We start from the raw sequence: 25544 nt of genomic DNA on the forward strand, positions 1-25544 counted from the left end.
TTCTTTCGATTGATTAAATTTTGTTTACAAATGTCCAGTGGCAAATATTTTATGCCTATTTATGAATTTTGTGAATTTAACTCCCTGGTTTCTTTGGTTTTTGTATCAGGTATGATGCAACATGCCTAATTTCGGTTGATTTAATTCTTGTTTTGCAAATGTCCAGTGGCAAATATATCATGCATATTCAGGCTAAGAACACGTTTAGTAATAAATCTGTTTAAAAGCTTTTATTATTTAAACGAGGATTGCAAGCAGCCTAAGGTAAACATGTAGTATTCGTTATTCAAGTAGGCTTTGTAAAGCATATTTAGTAGTTTTGTAAATAATTTTAGTTTTTAAACTGGGCTGTCTAACAAAAACAGCCAAAGCGAGAAGGCGTTCGTTTGACTCATTAAAGGATCTGTTAATACCCGTCCTGTCTGATTCAAGACAAGTTAACGCTATCTCTCGAACCGAGGCTGTAACAGTCCTCTAATACCCAGCCTTTCGGGTCTTTCATTATTATACCTTTATATATTGTATATACACTTCCATTTCATTAATTATTAACTTCGCACTAAGTGGGTTTTACCGTATATACGAAGCTGATATGACAAGTGAAGTTCAGTTCTGATTGTTCTCAAGGGATAAATTTGTCCACATTTTGTGATTCTATCACATTAAACTTTGGCATTTTGTGTTAGAAACAAATTAAAAAATCGTATGCTGAATTTAACAGAAATTATAATTTAAATGTTATTTTGCAACCATGTGGTTTGTTTGGGAATAAGTTAAGTGTGCCTGGACATTTTGAGTTAAATACTCATGAGAAGTCGTTCGTTTGACTCTAATTGCTAACAAAGCTGCAACCCTCTTTTTATGGAATACATTTTCTGGCATTACAAATGTAGCAACAATTAATATTGATTGATTTTTGTTGTTGTTTAACGTTTATCGACAACTTTTGAAATACTGACAGTAGTACTTCTCGACTAGTAACTTTTGTTGGCTCTCCAAAAGGAAATAATCTTTGAAATGGTTATAATAATGGTGGTTAACGTAATTATCTGGAGTTTTTTGGTATGGGTTTGTCAATAGTTTACAATAGATGACCCTCACCCCTAATAAAAAGAACCAAATCACCAAATACATGTTTTGTCTCGGCTAAGGACATAAGAATTTACAATCACCCGGAAGAATTTTAAACATTTTAGATATGTGATACAGGGAATTAGACCTCCAAAAATCATAGAATTTTTATCTATTTTTTATTTGAAAATATTTGTTATCTGACAGAGTAATTCTAATAAAAAGATATTTGTGTCAAAGTAATACAATGTTATACAATGTTATACAATATAAAACGTGATTTTTATAGCCGATTTGATTGATTTTTGTATTACTATATAATACAATGAAAAATATCAAGGGAAAGGACGGTATTAATGTTATATCATAATATTTACTTATAAGACGTCAAATTCATATCAACAATTAAGAAATATTAATTATAAATGCACATTTTCTGTCAACCTACGTTTATGTTGAATTTGTTCTACAAACTTCGTTTATGATTGGTTTATTTGTTTTGTTCAATGTCCAGCGGCAAATGTTACATGTATATTATTAAGGACGAGTACAAATATACTAATCAACCTGTCCAGCGGCAAATATTTCATTTATATTACAAGGAACGAGAACAAATAGACAATGAATCAACCGAGTAGGTTCTACTGTCCAGCGGCAAATATTTCATGTATATTATTAAATACGAGAACTAATAGACAATTAATTGACCAAGTAAATTATTCCATCCAGTTGCAAATATTAGGAATATAACTAGGGATGAGCAAAATAGGAAAACAATGATTTAACCAAGAAGGTTCTACTGTCAAGTGACAAATAGTTCATATGTTGATATGGAAGAGAACAAATAGACAATTAACCAACCTAGTAGGTTTTATACTTTCCTGTGGCAAGATATTATTAGGGACGTGAAGACCATGGATTACCCCAGTAGATTCGATTGTCCAGTAGCAAATATTTCAAAAAAGAGTATTAAAATAAGATTTTTTGTTATTTTCTCTCTTATCAGGGATAATCACTTCTTAGTGTATCATCCTAATTACTAAGAAATTTATTTCAAAGTTGTCGTTATCAGTTGATGTTATCAGCATCAGAAATTCGTACAGCCAAGGGCGAGTCAAATCTTCACAAATTACGTAATCTGCCATTATGCAAGTCAGTGCATATTTTGGTGTTTACCAACATGGTCCGTTATCTTCGAGGGTGGTGTCGATGTTGGAAAACAATTACCTGCTAATCTCAGGTATGACAGGTGTTATCTCTCACCTGTTGAAACCTTATCACAGGTAACGACACTTAATATTAATAAATCGGCATGTAATGACTGAACAACACCCAAGATTTATCGTCTCATCAAAGTCACTGGACGCCAGTTTGAATTGTTTTGTACGAAGTTTTTTTAGTAACTTGAAAAAAATGATGAATATTGAGAATTTCTGCCTCACTATGGATGTTTTGTATGGCATAAATATTTCAATTTATAGATCCAATGATGGCGTTTGTTAAGTGCTATTCTGCCTGAAAAGGGTTTAGGGGGAGGGGATGAGTGAAAGAAAACCCAACTAATATAATTTAGTACTAATATATAAAGCATTACTTAGGATGGTGCATAATTCGGTAATTCACGACAACATCCAGCCGAAACAATGTTATTCACTGCCTTTTTATATATTTCGGCCCTTTTCAACATACTCTCATTCTCTAGTGACAGTCCAAATTCCCGCCCTACATCGACATATTTTACGATGAATAATCAGCTTTATTGGTACTAATTTAGATATCATAGCCCGAATATGGATGAAATATTTTCCACTGGACGTTAAACAAATAACAATCAACAAAACATGATCTTGACGATATGTATTGTCTGAGCTCTCCTGTAATTGGATCATTAGATGTATGTAGATAACATATATATTCACAATCAGTCAATCAACCTGAGACCAGACAATGATGTGGCAGATCCATTCGGGGGCGGAGGTGATGGCGGTGTTGCAACCCCCCTTTTTATTAATCCATATAGTTAGACCTCCCCCACCTAAACCAGTTATCCTGGGTCAGCATCCTCTTTTTTTTAAATGGCTGGGTTAGATATCAAGAGAAGATAACTTATGCAAAAAACACGAACAGATCTTCTTCATGATATATGAACAGTATACTGTTAAACAGTTCATTTAGATTTTTGGGTAATTTAAAATACAATTCATAGTTTTAACTGATAAGAATAAAATGACATTTATCGTCAGCCCTATATAAATATATAGACATATTAACTTAAATATTGCTTTTGTTTATGTTTTGCCTCATTCTTGATTGACTAAGCTAGAGTAGAGAATTATGGCAATAAAGATTTGATTTGAATATGAATGGTACTGCAAGACATATGGAGGCTAATATATGAATGCTGCTTATAATAAATCTATATAGATACATGTAAAACTTAGTTCCTTGTTTTGTTACAGGTGATTAAGGCTCTGTTAGACAACGGATGTGATGTTAATATAACGGACAATGACGGACTAACTGCAGCAGAACTAGCTGAGAAGTGTCATCAGTCGGGTTGTGCTGCTCTCATACGCGGAGAGGTACGTTAAGTATCAAAGTTTGCACATGCAGTTATCACGTCATCATTTCATCGTAGCCAATGATTTAAAAATATGGACTTATGGGTAAAATGCACAAAATTGTTGTTGTAATTGTTTTCACAAGAATGTTACGTTTCCCTATTGTATTTCACTTGCTGTATGTTTATTTTCAATAAAACGGGGAAAATCATATATGGATATACTGTAAAGATGAAGTGCTTTGAAATCAAAAATATTTATAAACAATAAAGTTTTAAAAATATTGTCTCGCCTGCAACGTTAGTCGCGGAAACGAGACTTGGGCGTGCTGTTCACGAGTCAACAATTGATTCAGTACAGCTTGTGATTAGGTTTCGAGGGCGAGACATATCTCTGTGTTAACAGTTTATATGTTTTAGATTTTTCAATCTCTACGTTTTAAAATATTTTGTTTTATATTTTCTGATAACAGATTAAATGACTCCATAAGGTAAAGTAAAAAGGACACTGCATGCTTTTCAATAATGTAGGAAGGAACTATCTAATCAAAGACTATGTACCATTCAGGGATGCATACATTTAGCTTGTTATTATAATTTATAATAGAGGATTGTGTATAAATGTTGTTGGTTGCAAACATTTAACTTCAAAGGGGTAGGGGCGGTTATGTTTTTTTTTGTCTGAGTTAGAAAAGCGTGAACTTTTTTCGACCGTTTTTTTTTCTCACACTGCTTGATCACACTATCCCCCCCCCCCCCCTCAAAATGAAAATGGGAATACAACTATTTGTTTATGAAAAAATCATACCCACCCCCTTTTTGAAGTTGAATGGTCGTTCCCTTAGTCGTAAATTTTGTCATATTGTTTAATATTCAGTTTATAATAGACCAAAACAAAGAACTTGTATTGAAGCATTCTATGGCTGCTTTTTTTTAGCCAACCGCAATAAAATTATATAGCCTCGTACATTAATGTAATACTAACATATATTTTTTATTGACATATACTCCATTCTAACTTGAAAGTGTAACAGATTTTTTATGTAATAAATTGAATTTAACTCGACCAATTCCTTATTTGATTTAGTTAGCCACTAGGCAAGTGGACAAGTAGGTCTTTTGTGAGACCTTACCGCACGATGTGCGTTGTGTATGCATGTCCACAGTTCGTAGAAAGAAATGTACATTCAGCCATTTAATTTTATTAGCAGATGCACCTCGTAGAAACTATAACCATGTCAATTTGTCAATTTTTCACGGTCACAGCAAAATGAATGGTCTAATGTTAAATTTCGATCAATTTAAGAGATAATTTTTCAAATAGCATTCATACTTATGTGCAAAACACTTTCGTTTACATTTTCTGTAAGTTATATCTTTTATTCTATATAATTTTATTGCGGTTGGCTAAAAAAAAGCAGCCATAGAATGCTTCAATACAAGTTCTTTGTTTTGGTCTATTATAAACTGAATATTAAACAATATGACAAAATTTACGACTAAGGGAACGACCATTCAACTTCAAAAAGGGGGTGGGTATGATTTTTTCATAAACAAATAGTTGTATTCCCATTTTCATTTTGAGGGGGGGGGATAGTGTGATCAAGCAGTGTGAGAAAAAAAAACGGTCGAAAAAAGTTCACGCTTTTCTAACTCAGACAAAAAGTTATATGTTTACGTATGTCTGTCATAGATATAGGAAGATGTGGTATGAGTGCCAATGAGACAACTCTCCATCCAAATGCATGGATGTGACAAAACTGACATTTACGCAGATCACTCTCAGCGGCAAACAAATCATTAAAAACAATCATAAAGATATGATGTGGTATGATTGCCAGTGAAACAACTGTCCACCAGAGACTGAAGGGCGTAGATAATATTAATACAAATCAAATTTTAAATGATTCATAATATTAAATCTAGCCAAAAATTGTATTATACCATATTAATCATGAATGATGTTTTTTATGCCATCAACCCCTTGGGGTAAAAATATGCATTTAACCAATTACCAGACTGACCACCATCAAATCCGAGGTGATGGCAGGTGCTCCGGAAGGGACGACTTTTTTTGCTCCACTTATGACATCGACGAGTCATATAGCCAATGATAAGCATCGCCCAACAGTGGATCGTTAATGTGTCCTTTAGACCGATAATCTTCACAAACGTTTAACCCCCCCCCCCCCCCCCCCTAATAAAAATATATAACTGGATAGAAACTTTCGGTGAATATGCTGTTAAATGTAGGAAATAACTTTAACAATTTTAGGAAGGTGTGGTCGACACCTTTCATAATTGACAATTAAGGATTGCTTGTTTTCTTGGTGAAGGTCTTCGTTCTATCCGGGATCTCGTGCGTTCTCGACCAATGAAAACTGATGGAAATGTATTTACCAAGGACGATAATAGTGGTGTTTTAAACCATCATGCAAACAGATTTCTTTCAGTTTACACCGTCACGAGAGAATCTTTAAAGTGGATGATGGTCTGGGTTAGATTAACAAAAGAGAAAAAAATGGGCAAAAAGAAAATGAATATAGAAAAGTTAGCATTTTTTATTTTAAAGATTTAAGAATAATGAGGGTCTTAAATATAGAGAATGGAGGAAAGTACAGAATAATGTCCCACAAAATTAAAGAAAATAGTAGTGAAATACACACTCTATCCAGGAAATTATCGTAACACCTTTACTTTTAGGCTTTTGATACCTACATATATAGAGATGTAGATAATGTTATTTATTGATGATTAAATCGATTTCCTTGGTTAAGTCTTAGTAGAAAAGGAATATTTAATGATTTTACATCATTGACTAATAACAGATGTTGTTTTTACGTAATGTAAATGTGATATATAACAATGAATAAATTGTTTGTTGTCAAAGATAAGTAATAAACAATGTTTAGAGATTAGCTTAACATGTGTATGTAAAAGTAAGTGCATTTAATAAAAGTAAGTTGTAGTATAGGCAGAACTATTATGGAGGCAAAACGCGGATACCTATAGTTCACTCATAATACATTTGGCTGTCCCATGTCACCGTCGGTATCCTGTAATTCAGAGGTTGTTGTTGGTTCATGTCATATTTGTTTTTTTTTTAAATTTATTTATGAATGAAACCGTTGGTTTTCTTCATGGATTGTTGGACATTTTTCATGTCGGTGGTCTTTTACAGCTGGCTATATTCTATTAGTTTTTCCTCATTGTTGACATGAAGGCCCCATGGTAAAATATGATTCCACATCATCTTAACCCTGGTGGATACATGTAATTGTCTCATTTTAATGGATTTTCATGTAAAAATGTGATCGAATTTTTCACATGAGAGTCCCGTTGTAGCATGTTCGCATCGAATCCGAAACTGAAGAGGTGGCTATTAATTGCAACATATCCGGCGAATAAACACGTATATAATCCGACTCAGTGTGTCCGTCTTCAAAGCAGGTTTCATATAGGGGAATGGAACGATTCCAAGGTGTTCATGTTCGTCTGTCAGGGTAAATCTGACCTTGACCTCATTTACAATGATCATGTTACGATACTTGTATTAAACTTTTATATCAAAGACTTTCAACATAAATGCAACCATGATCAGTTTAACAGGTGGGACATCTCAGTGCGTGCATTGTGCACTCTTTTACATGTATTTTTTTTGCAGTCCTAGGGAGAAATCATGTTTAGAATTGATTTATGAATAATCATGAACTGAAATGGTCGACCCAAAGGTATTATAAATCTCTCGAGTAACATCCTTCAGATATTGAGAGACAGATTAGTCTTGTCAGACACGAATATTTACATTTTTGAATTTTCATTTTACATATTTTTTCCTTCAGGACTTAAAACTATAAAAACTACCAGAATTGTCTAAATGTGTGTGCTTGTTCCATTTCATAAATCCTCGCTAGAATACGCCCGGGTAAAAATAATAAAGCTTTAAATTTTTCGCATTGTACGTAAAGTATCTTTGTAGCTGTCAAAAAAGTGAAGGTTAAATGCCATGTCATTGAGTGCATGTTCACAGCCGGAAGTAATCTGCAATCAAAGAGGTAGGACCTGTATTTCATACTAGGTGCTCATTTATTCTAAAATCTGAAGTATCAGCATTTTATATGATCTTGGTGGTTTAAAAGGGGGTTCTCAACCCAGGATAACCCGGGGGGGTTCCATATGGATCGTCCAAGAAAGGGAGGTTCCAACCCCCGAAACCCTTCCCTGGACCCGCCACTGTAACCATATGATTGCGTATTTTTAAACTTGTAGTCGAGTTGCTTATTGTCAAAATATGTTTCAACGAAATTTTGAAATCTAAAATTGAGAATGGAAATGGGGAATGTGCCAAAGAGACAACAACCCGACCAAATAAAAAAGAACAGCAGAGGGTCACCAACAGGTCTTCAATGTAGCGAGAAATTCCCGCACCGGGAGGCGTCCTTCCGCTGGCCCCTGTCGATTTTAAGTCATGACATTGAAAATGCAGTATTTTATTTCAAAAATAACTGAGATGGACACGCTTGACCAAACAGAAATCAATTGGAAGTATAGTTGGTGAGGTTGTATGCTGAACGTCCTACACAATAACTTAATTCTCTAAGCCATACCGTTATACGAAGTAAAGCTATGGAGGTCTTTCAATTCAGAAACAAATTTATTCATTTTGAATTGATAAAGTATTTGCTTCAACCAAGGATTTGTATAGTACTATACAAATCTTTGCTTCAACTCAAACTTACGTTACAGAAAAATGCAATTTACAAAATGTTATTAAAATTGTCACCAGCAGTGATATCTAATTTAAAAAAAAATCTTTTCGATACTAAAAATTTCTTTCGGTTTAACAATCTTTCGGGTTTTGACCCCTCGAGTGAAATTAGGCCATACCACTTTTTAGAAGAAAAAAACAACTTATTACGTATGTTATTCGAAAGTAAAAGTTAAGTAAAAAACGCAACCACACATCATTCTGGTCAGATCAAAGAAGAATAAGCCAAGTTAATTGGACCTTTAATTATTAATTATGTATTGTCTTAAATAATGAAAGGTAGACTTATCCTTCTGTCATACCTGTTTGGTTTCACTGGAGTTACCTAGTTCATTTTACCTGTAAGTAGAATATATTACAGTAAAAAAGTAAGAACATTACACTATTGACTTTTTAGATACATTAATAAGTTTGATTTGAATCACCGTGCATCCATATCTTTATTTGATGGGTATTTAAAAGAGGGGGGGGGGCTTAAAACGCTCAATGACCGAACACACGGATAAAGAATGAAGAGAACTGTATTATGTGCAACTCAGCTTAAACATCAATATCTAGTGTGTTTTTTATTAATCATTTTATATCGCAGTAGATGTTCGATTCTGAGTTGCGGTTACAATGTTAAACATTCAGTCATGCAATACTACCCGAGTGATCGACTATGTACAATGGCGGATCCAGGGGGTTGGGGAACTAGGTGTTAGATAATTTTTTTGACGATCAATGCATTTGAACGGGGACATCATATATATATGGACCCTTCTCCATGGTTGGAACCCCCTTTTAGAAATGAAAGGACCCGCTTCTGTTTACTATTGAAGGTTGATATGTGATGTCATAACGAGATTCGGCGCTTTACAACCTCCTTTGTCAAATTTGTTTTGATGTCCCCAGTTTAGGTACAATTCCTCTAGTAAGTTAAGTATTTTCAGATTTTACTTTTTGTCCCATATTGCCAAATGTGGATCGAGGGTTTTAAAAAGGGAGAGGGGTGTTCAAACTAGGCAACATAAAAGATTGAAACATTAAAAACTCCTATACTTACATTAAAAACTTCTATACTTTAACCACATTTTTAGTTCGGGGTGGGGGGGTGGGGGGGGGGGGGCATGTCCACTGCCAAACCCCTCAATTCGTATCTGATAGCTTTGACGTATTTATTTCCATATACAAATGTATTGATCTATATATAGATCTGTGGCAATGGTATTTTAACACTCTCCTTGTAAGACACACGAATAAATTAAACTTCCGTATAGAACAGTCTCTATTGTTGTGTAAGAAAAGGTCATATCTCAAAGTCAACCTAGAATATCAGGTCGCTTTTTCAATGTCAGATAAAAACTCTTCAACATGTAATAATATATATCCATGCTTAAGAAATTATATATTAGTACTTTATACTAGTACTTTTCATAAATTATATACAATCGGTCATAAGTTAAGGACCACTTCATCATGAAAAATTAGATACTTTGACATTTTTGTTGTACTTGCCTCGTGTATAGAGTTTGATTGGTTTCATAACTCTCAAAACACGTTGCCAATGTTAACTAATAAGATTTTACGTTGCGTCTGCAGACATTTTAAAACTACCAGTCATAATCTTGCAAAGTATGATAGTATTTACCCCGATTTTTTTTGGATTTTTTTAAAACCTTGTTTAAAACTTTGGTTCTCTCAAAATATGCAAAATAACTAACGTAAAGGTAATATTGGAAATTATTACAACCAAATACGTTTTAACACTGTTTCTGAAGATTTTGAAGAAAAAACATGAAAAAAGCTGATCATGTCCACTTATATATGTACATGAACTATGTAGTCTTAAATTTAACAATAAGAAAACAATTATATAATAATATAATTGATACAATTATATTATAAGAAAACAGCCAAGTTCGGTACCCTCGGAGGCAGCAGTGTTGTACAAAGACTCGAATATAGTAAAGACTTAACTTATGACCAAGTGTGTATTTACGTGTTGTATCATAATAGAAATAACAACTTGATGATAAAAATAAAAACCAAACATAAGATTTAGAGGATAACATGCTATGTAACAATGAGACATTACAATATACTAAATGCGAACTTAGTTTTAATCTCTCAATAAAAATTGAAAAACAATATAAGATCGCTATATAGAGAGACTGTCAGTATTGGACGGATTATATCTTAGACAACAATCTATTTTATAGCAGTTAATGATATACGCTTAGCAATTTATATAATATCTTGTCTTGTATAGTCGCCGTAACCTAATTTTTAGTAATGGGATGTTCTTTATTTGTATATATGTCATGCTGCATCAAGTATAGCTAGAGTAGAGGGTATTGGTATACATAACCATGCATATTAGACCAACAGATATATACTATATAATTACCTCCTGGCTGAAAAGGGTTTGGGTACTACTGTGGATTCATTTTTTTTTCGTGGTTATCAATTTCGTGGATCAATTTCGTGGATTGAAAAAAACTAACATGTTTGTGGATATTTAATTTCGTGGTTTCTGCATTCACGTCTAAAGAAAATGTGTACTTCGTTGAATTTTAAATTCGTGGTTTCCCTGTTCCCACGAAAATTGGTGTTCAACGAATATGAATGAATCAACAGTAATCAATAAATATCAGGCCATATAAAGGTTTTGATACAAATCAATAAGTATAAGGCCAACAAATATAAATATGTTTCTTGTCTGCTTGGTAGAACACAGACAGTAGATTGGTGAGCAAAATAATTATTATAGATTAGGAATAGTATTCTGTATATAAAATTGAGAATGGAATGGAAAAGAGACAACAACCCAACCAAAGAGCAGATGGCAGCCGTAGGTCAACAATGGGTATTCAATGGAGCGAGAAAATCCCGAAACCGGAGGCGTGCTTCAGCTAGCCCCTAAACAAAAATATATTCTAGTTCAGTAATAATGGACGTCATACTAAACTCCGAAATATATAAAATTAAAACCACACAAGACTATCAAAGGCCAGAGGCTCCTGACTTGGGACAGGCACAAAGGTGCGGCGGGGTTACTATATGTATAGGGGGAAGTTCTAGAGCTAATGATGTGTAGTCGTTAACACTTGCTAAACCAATTGAAACATGTCGATAAAATATGTTGGGGTATGTATGGAGGCAGGAAACAGATCTATGTTTATTGTTGGTCTTTATTATATACTTTATACATGTATGCAGTTTTTACAAGTTTATTATATGTATGCACGTATACTAATAGAAAATCAAAGGATATTGGGTATCCATCCATGACACAAAATCAGTACATGCGCAGCAAAAAAACAAAAGATAAATAAATAGCAAAGTAACAGCGCTTTGATTGCTTTCTTCGTCTAGGAACACGTATACCTAGGTTGCAAAACATCTGACTCATAAAGGATATTTTTACTTTCAATAAATGGGGCTAAATTGAAAAATATTCAACTCAGTTTTTAATAATTTTGCATCTTTATTTTGCCTTTGTTTTTTTCTTGTGCATGTGTTGTGCTTTTTTGTGATAATTTGATACAGCATACCATTTCTTTCCAATTATGTTTTAAGAAAGAAAGTTTAAAAATAAACGCGAAACACACTAAGTCTTGTCTTCAATGTTGCTGTACTGTTAAGTTTAGACCTTATTGTATTTACACACATGGTAATGTGATATGATTGCACATGCAAATTTTCTTTAAACAGAGGGTCTGGATTGGTTTGTCTACTTTTAATATAAAAAAGAAGATGTGGCATGATTGCCAATGAGACAAAACTCAACAAGAGGCAAACTGACATAGAAATTAACAACTTTATGTCACCGCAAGGCCTTCAACACTGTGCAAAGCCCATAACGCATAGTCAGCTTTAAAAGGCCCTGAAATAACAAATGTAAAACAATTCAAACGAAAAAACTAATGGCTTAATTTATGTAATCTTCAATTGATAACCATTCTTCCATATTCTTAACTTATTTTGTCTACTATTCTCTATTCTTTTTATTTTATCACTCAATTATTTTCTATTCTTTAATTGTTGGTCAATTCGATACATGGCCTTCAATAATGGATACATCTTATACCATTAAATATAGTATTAAAGGCCATTGGGTAACAGCTTGTAAACTTATCGAAAGAGAATGACCAAATTTTGCCTTGTTCATTTAATATATATATTTTGAATAATTCTAGTATTTATAAACTTATATCTATCCAATTTTAAAGACAAATTGAATACTGTGGATTCATTTATTTTCGTTGGGTCCTTATTTTCGTGGATCAAAGAAAACTTATATAAACGTGGATATTTAATTTCGTGATTTTGCCTATAGAAAATTTGTTATTTCGGGGTTCGCCTGTAACAACGAAATCCAAGATAATAGGTATCCAACAAATAATAATGAATCCGCAGTACTAGTTCTTATTTTTCTACTCATGAATATTTATTGTTCCTGTCACAATTGTTTTCAGATTCGCTTTTAACTCATCTTTTACTTTTCTATCTTCAGTTTCCATCTTCTGACTTCTTAGAAAAAGAAAACTCGGACAACATAACAAAGAGTAACGGTATAAATCAACTGAATACTAGCAACCAAACTAACCAATCAGATCGCCAGAAACCTTCTATAATCCAGGCATCTAATAGCTTCTCTAACCACTTTAATCATTATCCTACTTACAACCGTTCCTCTCAGAGTAACTTCAGTCAATCAGATCACGATTCTTTCACTAACAACACTTCTTCTACAACGCATGACTCCCTGAACTCAACCGACAGATACGTGACGTCTGAAGCAAGTGATAATCTTAATACTAACTCGCACGACGTCCACCAGGAACCTCCTGTTCACATTCCAGAACGAGACTATCCAGAGGACGACGATTCGTTGTCAAGCACCGAAAGTGTTACAACCCGCTCAACACCAGCAGATAATTACAAATCGCACCAGATAAACCCAGATAACTACGAACCACCAGACTTACCTCCAGATTATACAATATCAGGTAAACGAGGTGTCAGAGATCTCATACTGATGAAACAATTGAGACAATTTTCCATTTCAATATATATCTAATGTATTCTGGGTAATATTTTCAAAAGTGTTTACCAAAACTTTGTGATTGGCTGAGTACGCCATAAACACAGAGGAAAATTCGATGAATGATGTGACTTGTTTTTTATGGATAGTTTTCATAATAGAGCAAAATAAAATAAGATGTATATACTGTTTAACAATTAATAGTGTGTATCTGGAAACGAGGTATAACATCGAAAGGTTCTGTAAGTGAATTTAGGTACTTAAAAAAGTTATATTGCCAGGTATGGTGCAATGTTGTGTGAAAACGGAAGACATCACTGTTGTTGAGCTAACTACACTACTATACATTTGGTAAATCAAATAATAAAGGGGCGGAGTACGAAATATAATTATAATGTTTTTAAAGTTTAAATTTATGTAATTGTATGGTGCAATATGCAGTCACATATGACAGTAAGAAAAGAAGGTTCATGTGGGATTCATAGAGTATAGAAAAAATATTCGAGAACATAATGTATTGGTTTTATCATAAAAACAAGATATTGTGGTCAAGCAGATGACAAAGAAATTATTCTGAATCCAGATTTTCGCCACACCGTCAGTGAAGTGTTCATGAGATTCTTCGCGAATTTTTTTTATTCTGCCTCAGACAAAAAACCATAAACCCCAACCCCTTAAAGTTAAATGGTTCGCCCATAGAAAATAATAACTTTGAAAGTTGTTATTTAAGTTATACAAATGTATTTTTCCGATAGAAGGAAATGTCTGTTCATGAAATCACGTTGGTTTAGATTTTCTCCCCTTAATACTTTGCAGAGAAAGAATCTGAAAACGGCAGTCCAGTTTTATTAGATAACAGCAACACAACATTTCCCGAAACTGATATTACGACACAAGTTGTCTATGGTACGGATAAATCTATTGTAGAAGATCATTATTCTGCAGGACAGGAAAGCGATTTATCTTCCGAAACATCAACATTGTCGTCTGCTTCAAGATATGATGACGTAAGCAAAAAACGGCAGACGACTGACAGTTCTGTTCATTTTTCAAGTAATCATCATTTTATAAATTCGCCAAGCGCATCTACACAAGGAACTCCTACTAGCTCGCCGCATCGTGTATCATCACCCCGTGCGTCCATTTTAACAAAAGCAACCGGAGACCATAGCAGTCAACCAAACTCTGTTTCAACAAATATTGAAGAAAAAAGAACTGTGCAAACACTTAGGGACAATTTTCAACGCAAAGACTCTTCTTCGCTGATTCCAACACCTCCATTTCGCGGAATACCACAAAAAGTACCAACTTCCGCTTCAAATTTGAAACCAAAAGGAACTAGAAACATGACAGAATCAATAACGGCTCCTAAATCTGATTGGTTATCAGAGCTTAAACAATTGCATGTAAGCAATTCAGAAACAAACTTGAATGAAAACGATACACATGATCAAAATGGTGATTCTGAAGTCGCACAAATTCGAACAAATGGAAACGCGGATCATGCAGAAAATAATCGACCAATGTCAATGACGAATGGCGAAGTTAAAAAATCACCAAGGTAAATATTGAAATATCATTGAGTATAAATATATACGTCTGTTAGGGACCAAAATTATGCAATCTTCAAATAATAAGTTAAACATTATATGCATTTGTTCTAGGAAAATAAGTTATAATATCATCGATTGAAATGTGTATCAGCAAGCTTTTCGTAAAATATCACAAAAAAATGATTTATTTGGCTTAAAAATTGAGAATTACAAAACCATGCAATGTTTAAATTTTTGCACTTAACTTTGGTTAGTCATTCATACTTAAGAAATAAGTCATGCAAGCTATACTTTGTTGTAGTTTTACCTTGGGTAGGCATGCATTATATTCGTGAGTATTTTTATGCCCCACCTACGATAGTAGAGGGGCATTATGTTTTCTGGTCTGTGCGTCCGTTCGTTCGTTCGTTCGTCCGTTCGTTCGTTCGTCCGTCTGTCCCACTTCAGGTTAAAGTTTTTGGTCGAGGTAGTTTTTGATGAAGTAGAAGTCCAATCGACTTCAAACTTGGTACACATGTTCCCTATGATATGATCTTTCTAATTTTAATGCCAAATTAGAGATTTTACCCCAATTTCACGGTCCACTGAACATAGAAAATGATAGTGCGAGTGGGGCATTCGTGTACTGAGGACACATTCTTGTTAGTACTATAACACTCACGAATTTTGTACTCTGTATACAATATAATGAACCAATATAAGATAAGCGAATGTGATATGATTGTCAATTGGACACCTATACACGAGAGTTTAAATTCGGATGTAAGCAATTATACTTAAGTTACCATACGGCCTTTTACAATAAACCAAAAAAAACATACCGTACAGTCAGCTATAGAATAGAAAAGAAAAGTTTGAATGCGTAAATAGATTCAATAAAAATAAAAGAATTTTTGTACAGACCTATATTTTGACCTTGAAATTATACTTATAAATTAACAGACGTCATCGTGACTTGAATGAATGTAATGACATATCTGTGTACCGTCATAAAATCAGTCGCAACCGTCAATTTCGTCCTTTTCGCGTTAGGAAACATCGCTGGATTTTCATCGACTTGAATCAACACTACAGACGCCACAAGTCGAACAACCTACTCTTCTGAAATGTACCTCCTGTTTTTGCAGGTGTTCTCTTTGCTCAAACGTTTTGTATTACAATAATGTTTTCATGACTTTTATTTAATTGTTTATTTTTTTCATTTTTTCTATGATGTCAGTCTTTTTTTTTCTTTAACAGTTTTGTACTGCCCTCTTCGTATCTATTTTTTCCATTTATGTGTCTAAACTCCTTGCACGTTTTGTAGGCCACAGCTGTTAACATCATCATCTTCGACTGGAAATTTATCGTCAATGGGCAGCATGAGTCCTGTCATCGGTAGAAGTATAGTGGACGAATTGAAGAAAAAAGACTTGTCAGATTTAAGAGTAACCAAGAAACCAGGAGAAGGGAAGCAAGTCAAAATGGTCTTTTCGTTTGGTGATCCAAGTCCGGTAAAAGTGACACCGAACAATACTAGTAGTCCTCTAGTTAGTGTGAATAATGGCAATCAAAAGGTATTATATTGTATAAGGAATCACATACTATTCATAGAGTGAAAAACAGTTATCAATGAAGGTCTGGTGGGGCCCTACCTCATTTCCTCATTCCATACATTTTTATACCATTTTTTTTTAATTCTTAATTTGTTTTGCTCGACATTATTCTCTATTTTTCAAAATTTTGTATACCATTTTTTCTCTATTCTTTAATTTGTTTATACCATCTTTCTTTATTCGTTATTTATTTTGCCAATTATTCTCTAGTCTTTATATTGTAGAACCATATTATTCTCTTTTCATTAAATTGTTTTGCCCTTTAATCTACACTTTTTGTCCATTTTTCTCTTTTCTTTACATCCGATTCAACCCCTCATATAATATGACAAGCCATTCATCTTTTGTGGGTGTCATGTATTTTCTTCTCTCCACAAACATTTTCTTTGAATTTAAATCTATTACATTTTTCCCGTTTTTGGCATTTTTATGTTCTAAAACACTCCTGTCTCAACTTCAAATTTAAGATTTTGATATTTTTCACCAAAATTTTTCGTTCTTTTTCGGGAGTTTTCATGAAACATCATAATGAGATTTTATCTGATCAGAAAACGATTTCGTGCGAATTTGTATATATTTATGATTACTGAAAGGTATGATGATAAAAGTAAAACAAACATTCCTCGATAGTCTTCGCTTCCACCTGCCTCATATTAAATGATAATCAGTTTCTCATCATATTGACATTATTAACTTTCACTTGTCATCAAAGGATGACGACTTTTGAACTTGTACGCTGAGCTCATTTGACAACCAAAAAAAATATATCATATTTTGAATCGAAGTTTACAATATAAAAATCGATATGCGACTTTCAATCATTTCACAGGAGTCAAAACCTAAAACCCCAGTATTAATGGGAGAATTTGATCCAAAGAATTTTATGGAAAAAGTCCCGGATGTAGACCCTGTTGGAGCAGCATATCCTGAATGGAAGAAGCAACTCTTAGCCAGACAGTTGGCAGAGAAAGCGTTACAAGAATCAGAAGAAAAGAAAAAGGTAGGCAATAGTTTTGGTTTCGATACATTTTATCAAACTGTGATATTATTGCAATTTGACTTGTTTTTGCAAACGATTAAGGACGAAATGTTAAAACCGATTTTTAATGCCTCCGAAAAATAGTGCATTAAATCATATAATTCCATGGCCTTTTTCCATTATATCCTAAACAAATACTTAACTCGAGTTTCCCTTGGTCAAATGAAACGACTCGTATATCTCAGACCAATAAATATGTCCCAACTTATAGCGATGAATCTCTTGCCCAGTTGTTTTTCATTAGGACGGATGAAATGTTACTTGTTTTTATTGACATTTTGGACACCTGCCCCAAGTCCTTGCGGTTTATAAGAAGTGTCGATTTTAGTTTAAGCCCTAAAAAGAGTTATGTCTGTTTATTGGTTATCTAGGGAAAATATTTGTAAAACTTCTCGTTTCTAGATGCCACGTTTGTTGATAATGACTGGAGTATCCCATGAATGATTATAATTCATTAATACAGGTGAAAAAATACCGAAAAAAAATTTCTTTGTGCCTTCAAGCAAGAACTGTATGTGCTGTTTTAAGGAAGTGGCACATTATCTTTTGTTCCTTTTTTGTTATGATTTTTTAATAAGAATCAAGCAAACCACTACAACTTAATTCTGTAATATTTACAGGAAGAAGAATATGAGGCACGTTTCGCAAATATGCCAGCATGGAAACGTCAGATGATTGAACGGAAAGAAGCCCAAGCAAAGTAAGTTATACAATACAGTAACGTTACATAAAATTGAGAATGGAATTGAGGAATGTGTCAAAGAGACAACAACCCGACTATAGAACACACAACATCAGAAGGAGGCATCCTTCAGCTGGTCCCTAAACAAATATAGTTTAGTGATAATGGACGTCATTCTAAATAAAACATGAATGTTTTATTTGCTTAAGTCAATGCTTTTACACTCCATTCAAATTTTAAAAAAACACTTATCTGTTGAGTTCTGTATGTAAGTGAAAATAAGAGTGATTCGCGTACCTACGCGTTACAAGGGTCATAACCAGCAAATGACACAAAATCAGACAAAAACCAATGGATAAGATTCTAAACAACTATATGTTACCATATTGCTTTCACCTAAGACATGTTTGTAAAACACTTGTAATATATGAGATCCCTGGTCTGACGAAATAAAAACAATTTAAAATAAAGAAACATTGTTTGTTTGATCAACATAATATTACAAACAAATGTCAAAGAAGCAAGTTGAAGATATACATGATATAATATATATGATTTCGATTTGGTGAAACTATATAAATATAATCATCTGGAATTCATATGAGTGAAAGACTTTATCAAATTTCATACTTTTATCATCATGAAGTATTCGAGAGATAACGAGAAAGTACTGGAAGAGCAAATTGAAAATTGAACTTGAATATAGAGCGAAATGAAAAATAGCTCCTGAATACAGCCAGCTATCATTTGTCATATGAAAATATGAGTAAACTGTAGTTTACCTATGTTCAAAACTTGTAAATCCATTTAGGATCATTTAGAATTTACATACTAGAAGAAAGAACACCATAGAAAACGACACTTGGTGCGTGGACAGCGTAAACCTCTTCTACTTTGTATGCAACAGCCATCAACCGACAGTAAAACATGTCTTTCTAATATAAAAAAAAGCTATAAATAAAGTCTACAGTAGTTTACCGATGTTGAATTCTCCTTAATCGATTAGAAACCAAGATATAAGCAAGATGTTGAAATTGAAAAAAATCTGAAAGTTTTTGATAAACATCTTGTTTTTATTTTTATTTTACAGACAATCTGGAAACAAGTAAAGGTCACTGAAGATTTATGTAAAGATGATATTTTTTTGAAAGAACAAATTGATCAAACATTGTTTTTTTCAAACACAATACAGGTTATTGGCGATTATAGAGCTACACATCATTGAAATTATCTTCAAATAATCTATGTATAGTAACAATATCATCTAATGTATGAATTGAGGGCCGTTCTATTTATATAAATGTTGGAGGGAAGGAACCGAAATTTTGTTTTGGATGTGGGTCAAAGATCGTGGGTATTTATTTAATGGTTGTAAAAAGAAAGTGTGAGGAGAGCGATGATGGATGAAAGTCCAAACCTCCGACATTCATTTTATTAGAATAGCACGGATGAACCATCATGTCTATGTTACATTTCCACGTATGTATTCATTTTAGCAATCCTAAGAATGTGTCCGGTCAGTACAGGTATTTTTATCAGGTTTGCGGCATAATTCACAAATACATTTTATCTTAAAGTCATAAGAAACCTCAAATTAAAAAAAAAATCATGCATATGCTTTTTTTTATAACTAAATGGATAGTTTTCATTATACAACTTATGTACATATACTTTTTTCTGAGGAAAATTCTTTAATTTGTCCACATTTAGAGGAAGTTTTTTTTATTTTTTATTGCTTGCTTGGAAGCAAGCAATTCGCCGACATATTTTCCGTATGCATAGTGACCTGAACGTAACCCTCCTCGTAAAAATCCGGTGATCGCTATACGCATGGATCTGTCATTAAAAGAAACAATTATCTGATTCATTGTACATGTTAAACACGTGCTTGCTCATTACTCATGCTTTTTGTTATTTGTTTACTATAAGGTGACAATCGGTAAACTTCGACTTTAAAACACGGCATTTAATGAGCAGCCATATTTGTTAAATCATAACAGACAGAGAGAAAAAAAATTTGACGATTATACGATATATTTGCGTAAAAAATGACAAAATCGTGCACAGAGTTCTAATTTATGATATATACAGGCATTGGTTCAAGGATTGGATAAACATTATTTTTCACCACTCATATGACTTTAATTTTAACAATATTGTGTCTTAATACATGTACCATTTTTTATAAAGGATCAAGTTTACGTTCTTGCGATGAAAGTCCTTGTTTGATTTTTTCTAGACCTTATACTGTTTGTTAGAGATAAAATTCTTAGAACATTCAGCACAACATTCTTTACATTCTTCCTGTGTACATTTCAAGAAATATTTTGATGAAATATATTGGAAATGAACTCATACCTAGAAAAGTAGCATTGAAATGACAAGATTAAAATTACAGAAAAGTACATTTATCTCTGTTCTTTCTTATACCATGTGGACATTAACTGCAATTACATTGAGATGTCTAAGTTCAGCAGATAAACGACAATTGCAATAAAGAGACACACATTTATATATGAATTAACAATTATGGGTCATTTTCATACATATTCACTTGTGTCTGCTCTTGTAAGTAATATCATAGTAATTTATCTTCAGTTTAAAGTAAGTTGTTCATTTAAGTAATTGTGAACTAAATGCTGTAAAAAAAATCTTCGGAAAATAAAATGATATTATTCATATTCACAAAGTATCACATCAACAGAAACTTATTTTTACAAATTTTTCTTTTTCTTTATTATGCTTGGCTAAGATATTATTACGAGTCTGGTCTACTTTGACAATCAGAATTATGAACGAAAAGTGACATAACATTTAGCAAGTTCTGTTTAAAACATTTTGAAATATTATTTTAACGAAAAAATAAATGGCAATTAATAAGTGAATCTTAATCATAAAATTGAATTAAATATTTTGAATTATCTTCAATATAAATTTTATAAAAATGCCATAGTTGAGTCTAAACTATCTTATGCTTATATTTTCCTGTTTGAATGAAAATGTTGTAGATAAAAGTAATATATGCTAGTATGTTACAAAATGAATTTGCCAAATGTCCTAACTAGTTATAGAGCAAATTTGAAAACTAACAAATATGCATTGATAAGTTTAGGGTCAGAAAGTTATTGCAATGTTTGTATTATTGTGATAAAATTTTTAATGTGATTGCATTGATAAAGCTTGCCTTTTAAATGTTTATAACATTATTTATATGCAACATTCATGAAATCGCATTGATTATTTCCCGATTTTTGTCTGCTTATCACCAATCGCAATAATAAATCCTTACAATCATATATTTCCATTATTAATTTTCTTACACTTCATTGCAACCTTGGCAATTGTTTAAAATATAGGGTTTCAATTGCAAATGTAGAGCATAAGCACGATATATTTCTACGACATCACCTTTTAAAGACAAACTTAGATAATTGAGGTAAAAAAATACATATCCCTGATGAATCCAGGATTTTCAAATACTGGGAGGCGAAATTTTGACCTTTAACAGGACAGCAGTAACCAAAAAATCAGGCAAATGTTATTCATCATTCGAGGACCAAAGCCGATATATCTCTGCTCATTACCTTGTTAGGAAAACAACATATACCAATCCAAAATAACTAGTCAAGTTATTGCTAGCATACGAAATTGGAAAACCATAATAAAAACCTTGTAATTTGACATCCTACATATAAGCAATAGCAGCAGTGTTTTCTGTAAGCCTCTATTTGAATTATTTTCAGTTAATGACGTTATGTCAAAAAACCAGATATTTATTAATTGTTATTGTGCTGTATTTATTTATAGTATATTTAATACTAATATTGTTTTATTAGTTATGTTTTAAGTGCCAAAAAAAATGTACGTCTGATGCAAAACTTTGTAAGGTACTTGCACAACAATTATTTTACAGAAATATTATGATTTCTAAATTTGAATTAAGGTTAAACGGTCAATACTTGACCAGAGTTATAATATAAAAAGTTTTGAATGAGGGTAATAAAGAGAGCAATAAATTATGGACTTCATATGTTTAGCTAAGTGAGGAAAATCACAGAAACTGTCATCGTTAAAAAGTTTGCATTGACTTTTTTTAAGAAGACCCGGTACATAGTAAACTAAGTGAATGCTGTTTTTAATTGGTAGTACTAGAGGACGATTTCATAATTACAAAATTTCAAACATTATTTAAAAAATAGCCTATAAAAATAGGATATACAATTCCAGAATTTCAAAATGGAATGCTTGGAAAACAAGTCAAATGTTCGACAACCGTTATGAAGGAATTTTGATGTTTAAATTGTACTTTATATTCTTTAAGACCCTCAATGTTATTATATTATTATTATGTAGACAGTAACAACATTATTAAAACTGAGCATTGTCACTTGCCAAAACAAATTTTCAGTATTTTCAATATACATTATACACAAGCAAAATTATTCCTATATACAATTGTGTTTTTAAGATGAGTTACTATTTTAATTATTAAGTTTAATCAAATTCATTATTATCCATTTGAATTTTATACCACATTGTAATAATGCTTTGTCACATGAAATATGAAATATATTTAATGAAATTATCTTGTGTTGTTTTTGTATGAATAGACAAACACCTCTTGTTTATTTGCTTCGTTTGTTTTTGGTCGACATAGCAGTAGGGTTTCTGCAGGTAGTTGCCATTATTGTGTTACTGCCAGTAAAACGAAGTATGGCGAAAACAATCGTTGTTGTTGAATAATTTTGGCGAAAAATTTATGACGGTTCGTCGTCGTTCTTCAAGTTTTTTTTATTGTTGCGCTTTGCAATGTAATTTTGCAATATCTACGAATGTAAACAAAACTTACCATTCTATTGAAGTTTTTATAATAGTTTTCAAAGGTACCAGCATTATAATTTAATACGCCAGACGCGCGTTTCGTCAACCTAAGACTCAATGACGCTCAGAACAAACAAAATAGTTATAAAGCCAAACAAGTAAAAAGTTGAAGAGCATTGAGCACCCACAATTCCAAAAAGGTTGTGCCAAATACTGCTAAGGTAATCTATTCCTGGAATAAGAAAATCCTGAAGAAAATAACCTTTAATTATGATTATAGAAAAGGATTAATATATATTAGACGACGATGCTGTACATTGAGTAAAGGCAACAATAGTATACCGATGATATTACTTATAATGTTAATTTGCAAAAAGAATCATAAGTTGGCGAAAATAATATTGCTTTGGTAATATAGGTGGCGGCAAAGAAAATTGAGACAGGGAACTTAGCGTAATCAATCTTGACAAGATCGTATCGCTTCCTAAATTAACATGAACATAAATGAGTTAATCATAGATATCATAAATAGTTCGATCATGAGCAGACAGAGACTACTATGCCTTTTGGTGAGCCTTTCTAGCTTATGTGAGCTATAGGCATCACTTGGCATACATGTACGTTGTCGTTAACTTTGTGATGAATCCTCTATAAAACCATACAACATTCACGCTGTTATTGAATGTCCTTAAGGGTATGTAGATAAACTCATCATAGATACCAGGATTGAAATTTTGTACGCCAGGCTCGCGTTTTGTCAACAAGAGACTCATCAGTTGCGCTCGAGAATAAAAAAGATAAAATAAACGTTAAAACACTAAAACATAAGATATGAAGTTAGACAGCATTCAGCAGACATAATTCCTAAATATGTCAAACACAGCTAAATTCATGTATTCCTTGGGTACGAAATCCTGAGTTAAAAAAAAAATGCAATGTTTTGAAAACAGTTAATCTTAAATCATGACAATATCATTGATAATTCAGGTGAACACAGACATACTCACTACTAGGATGGGGATAGAACATAGTTTGTGTTTCTTGTTCCTGTTAATCACCCAACATCACTACTATGGCTAAAAATTAAACATGACCATGAGATGAATTAATTGACATATATTTAAGCCATAACAGATACATAAAAAATGGGCATTAAAGCTTGGAATTTCATAATCTGCCTACTTCATATTTTCACAAAAATTCTTTAATGAGTCTTTATCATATGGCGTTTACTTATCGAATTCATTACGCTACGTTTGTGCATGATCACACTTTACACGGGTCATTTACAGTTGTATGTTCCTTGCACAAATACTGCTCCACAGAGTTATTAAGAAAAAACGACTGATATCGACCCTTAAATAAGTTTTACTGTTACATTGTACCATAAGTTGAATGAGTTGACTGATATATCTTTGTCTCAATTCAATAACAACACGATGTTCGCAGTCTTATTCTTTAAATACAAGAACAATCGTCTAATCTGTAACTTTATCAATCGCGTCCTATTGTGACATATTTACTGAATGTATTTGCATGGCATTTGATGCATGCATTTCAGAGGATCGACTCATTACCTGTCGATGCATCATCAGTCTCACACCTTTAGGAGTCCATATTCTGGTTCTTTATTTCTGGTTTTTATATTCAACATGGATTTACGAGTTTTAAACATTGGTAAACTACTGGAGCCTATTATTAACAGCTGTATCACAAATGCTAAGAATAAAACATGTCGACAAGATGCATTCCTGACCATGTCTTATTTGCTCTACAAGTATGTGTTATGCTTTTTTTGTGGTGCACTACAGTTACTGTAACCTATTTTTGTTAAATCCATTCACACTAAATACCAAGCAAAAACTAAGCACCTACCACAAATAATCTTCACACTTTTTCGATGGCTGGAATAAGCCAGTACCACAAAGATAAACAATATTTTGTTAGTAAAAATGTGGATTCATAATATTTACTCATCATATAATTAAATAACAGGATTAAAATATTGTAAGAAAATCGTGCATTTTATTTTCATAAAGTAATCTATTCTTTTGGTAGAAAATCCTTAGTAAAACGAAAAATACAAGTTATAAAATCTTTAGAATTCACCAATTTTGTTTAAATGAATACACGTATTTACCGGGTTTGTAATAACATGAGCAACACGACGGGTGCCACATGTGGCGCAGGATCTGCTTACCTTTCCGTAGCACCTGTGATCACCCTCAGGTTTTGGTGGGGTTCGTGTTGCTTATTCTTTAGTTTTCTGTTGTATCTGTGTACTAATATTTGTCTGTTTGTCTTTTTCATTTTAGCCATGGCGTTGTCAGTTTATTTTGGATTTATGAGTTTGACTGTTCCTCTGGTATCTTTCGCCCCTCTTTCAAACAGTTTAGATGTAGATGTCTATAAATTTTAACAATTAC

The 25544-nt window shown here is 32.7% G+C and overlaps 1 protein-coding gene across 1 annotated transcript in view; it reads left to right on the forward strand.

Annotated features, from left to right (window-relative positions):
• LOC139501129 (espin-like) overlaps window positions 1-22882 on the forward strand; it is a 38447-nt gene extending 15565 nt beyond the window's left edge. Inside the window, exons 4-10 of the mRNA XM_071290111.1 lie at window positions 3531-3653; window positions 12898-13393; window positions 14245-14989; window positions 16288-16537; window positions 17406-17576; window positions 18236-18315; window positions 19388-22882. Of these exons, the coding sequence (XP_071146212.1) occupies window positions 3531-3653; window positions 12898-13393; window positions 14245-14989; window positions 16288-16537; window positions 17406-17576; window positions 18236-18315; window positions 19388-19406 (1884 nt within the window). The 3' untranslated portion in view covers window positions 19407-22882. The remainder of the gene's footprint in view (window positions 1-3530; window positions 3654-12897; window positions 13394-14244; window positions 14990-16287; window positions 16538-17405; window positions 17577-18235; window positions 18316-19387) is intronic.
• Window positions 22883-25544: the final 2662 nt, after the last annotated feature.

Source organism: Mytilus edulis, chromosome 13, assembly GCF_963676685.1.
Source record: "Mytilus edulis chromosome 13, xbMytEdul2.2, whole genome shotgun sequence".
NCBI lineage: Eukaryota > Metazoa > Mollusca > Bivalvia > Mytilida > Mytilidae > Mytilus > Mytilus edulis.